General features: G+C 32.6%; 1 protein-coding gene across 1 annotated transcript in view; it reads right to left on the bottom strand.

Moving 5' to 3' along the window:
* LOC117105982 (hyalin-like) overlaps positions 1-2,288 on the bottom strand; it is a 27,117-nt gene that overhangs the window by 17,385 nt on the left and 7,444 nt on the right. Inside the window, exons 11-14 of the mRNA XM_033247285.1 lie at positions 2,115-2,279; positions 1,716-2,006; positions 721-963; positions 19-176 (exon numbers count right to left, since the gene is read on the bottom strand). Of these exons, the coding sequence (XP_033103176.1) occupies positions 19-176; positions 721-963; positions 1,716-2,006; positions 2,115-2,279 (857 nt within the window). The remainder of the gene's footprint in view (positions 1-18; positions 177-720; positions 964-1,715; positions 2,007-2,114; positions 2,280-2,288) is intronic.

Raw genomic sequence — 2,288 nt, 5'->3', positions numbered from 1 at the left:
TGTGGTGGTTTTTCTTGCAAAACCAGTACCGGGATCGTTTGTAGAACTCAAGGTGACGTTACCCGAATTATCTGTAGCAGTTGGAGCTATCCATGTGGCATTGGTATATGGTAACATGTTTGTAGTATTGAAGACGACGTCATCTGGACATCCTGTAATCACTGGATCTTCTTCATCTACGTAAATAATTATGTGATTTTGTAAAAAAAAAAAAAAAAAAAAAAAAAAACACTTATCAATCATTCTTTTCCTTAAGTTAAATAGTTATGTTACCATTCATTTCATATCTCTGACATCTACAGTAAATTGAAAAGTGATATTATCAGAGTCATCGGAATATGATAATGTATAGACCGATATTAAACACAACGGCGGATCAATAATTAAGTATACTACTGAACAATCATAGACATTGTAAGGCATGTAGCTGTTGGAGATATCTAACAGTAATTAAGACGAGGATGCAAAAAACGATGAGACACAAAATATATTGGAGAATACACAGAAAAAAAATACATAGGAAAAACACCTCAACTCTCATATTACATATGAACTACACACTTCGTATAAGTTCACATATAATAATTGTCCTCATCAATAACGTATTGTTTGAAGTAAAATTGTTAGGATATAGGATAGCCGGTTCCTCATTCATAAATAAATTATTAACAATACATGCGATTTTGAAATTTGTATCATTAGATTGCTAAATTTGGTTACCTTCAACAGTGACTGTAAATGAGCACATAGCAGTATTTCCATATGGATCTTCCACGGTGTATGTTACTAAAGTATCACCTAATTGGAATGTACTGGCTGGTTCAATATCAACTGTAAGGTTCAATCTACCAGAGTTGTCCTCAGCGATCGGTTCGGTCCAAGAAACATTAGCAGTGGGTAGGCGGAATGTAGTATTTACTTTTGTATCGTTTGGACAATTGTAAATAATTGGTTCCTCATTGTCTGCAAAGAAGAATACACGGTACAAGATAATTTTTTTTGTCCGAAAAATTAGAAATTAGTTTCCGCTGGCAATTATACAAAATATAAACAACATAATACAGCAAAAATAAATACAAGATTACATACTGTAAAAGATTAGAAATTAAAAATATAACCACAATACAATATCAAAACATGATATTTAAACAACATTTACATAAATCTAAATTAGACTTAAATTAATTATGTTTTAAAGTGTCAATTTTCAAATGGATTGAGTTTGAAACAAAAGAATTTCTATAGAGATAGGTGGTGAGTGGTAGTTGCTACCGGAACTACTAAAAATAAAAGCATGATATAGAGGACGAGTCGTGCCGTTCATTATGTTCTTACGTTTTGCCAAAGTATGTTCTTACGTTTTGCCAAAATGTATTTGTTATAAATGCCATCCAGATGTAGAATATTCTCTTTAATTACTTTCTGTGTAGTTTTCCCAATTTTGTCTAATATATTTACATTTCCTTCTGTTAGGCTTTGGTGTCAAAATTTTCAATAGGCTATACAAATGGTAATTAAAAATCGACACTAGGTTAATTTGTTTTGTATCTGTTTACATACAGGTTTTTGTTAGTGCATCCAGGTTTGTTAAAAATTATACAAAGGTTCGATTGATTGAATGGAAAAATAATGACATTTTAACGTTTTCCGCAATAAAAAAAATATTGAATATAATTTTGGGGATTGCGTTTTAGTTTTTATTTTTCAAGCTTTACCTAAGACCTGGATAGCAAATTCACATGTGTCAGCATTTTCGTAATCATCCGTTGCTGTGTAGACAATCTGAATAAACGAAGTGGTGACTGGTATCATGCCACCTGACTGGTATGGTGCAGCTACGACCGTAACATTGTCATTACTATTGTCACTAGTAATAGGTGGATCCAATGTGACGGTTGCATATGAACGACCTTCATCTGTCTTCACATATATTATACTTAACATCTCACTGATGTAGTTATTTGAAGTGACATTTGTAGGACAACTGATAACCGGAGGTTCTTTATCTACCAATAAAATAATGTATTATTAACAACAATACATACGATTTTGTACATTGTAAATTTGGATTTGTTCAAATGTTATTTTCACTGAATGTTATATGTTAGGCTTACCTTGAACAGTGATTGTAAAGGAACACATGTCAGTATTTCCATATGGATCTTCCGCTGTGTACGTCACTAAAGTATCACCTACTTGGAATGTACTGGCTGGTCCAATATCAACAGTAAAGTTCACTCTACCGGAGTTGTCCCCAGCGATTGGTTCATTCCAAGACACAATAGCAG

The sequence above is a fragment of the Anneissia japonica genome, unplaced genomic scaffold, assembly GCF_011630105.1.
Source record: "Anneissia japonica isolate Jap-2015-1 unplaced genomic scaffold, ASM1163010v1 scaffold284860_len1800451_cov186, whole genome shotgun sequence".
NCBI lineage: Eukaryota > Metazoa > Echinodermata > Crinoidea > Comatulida > Comatulidae > Anneissia > Anneissia japonica.
This window is presented reverse-complemented; position numbering and strand designations above follow the sequence as displayed.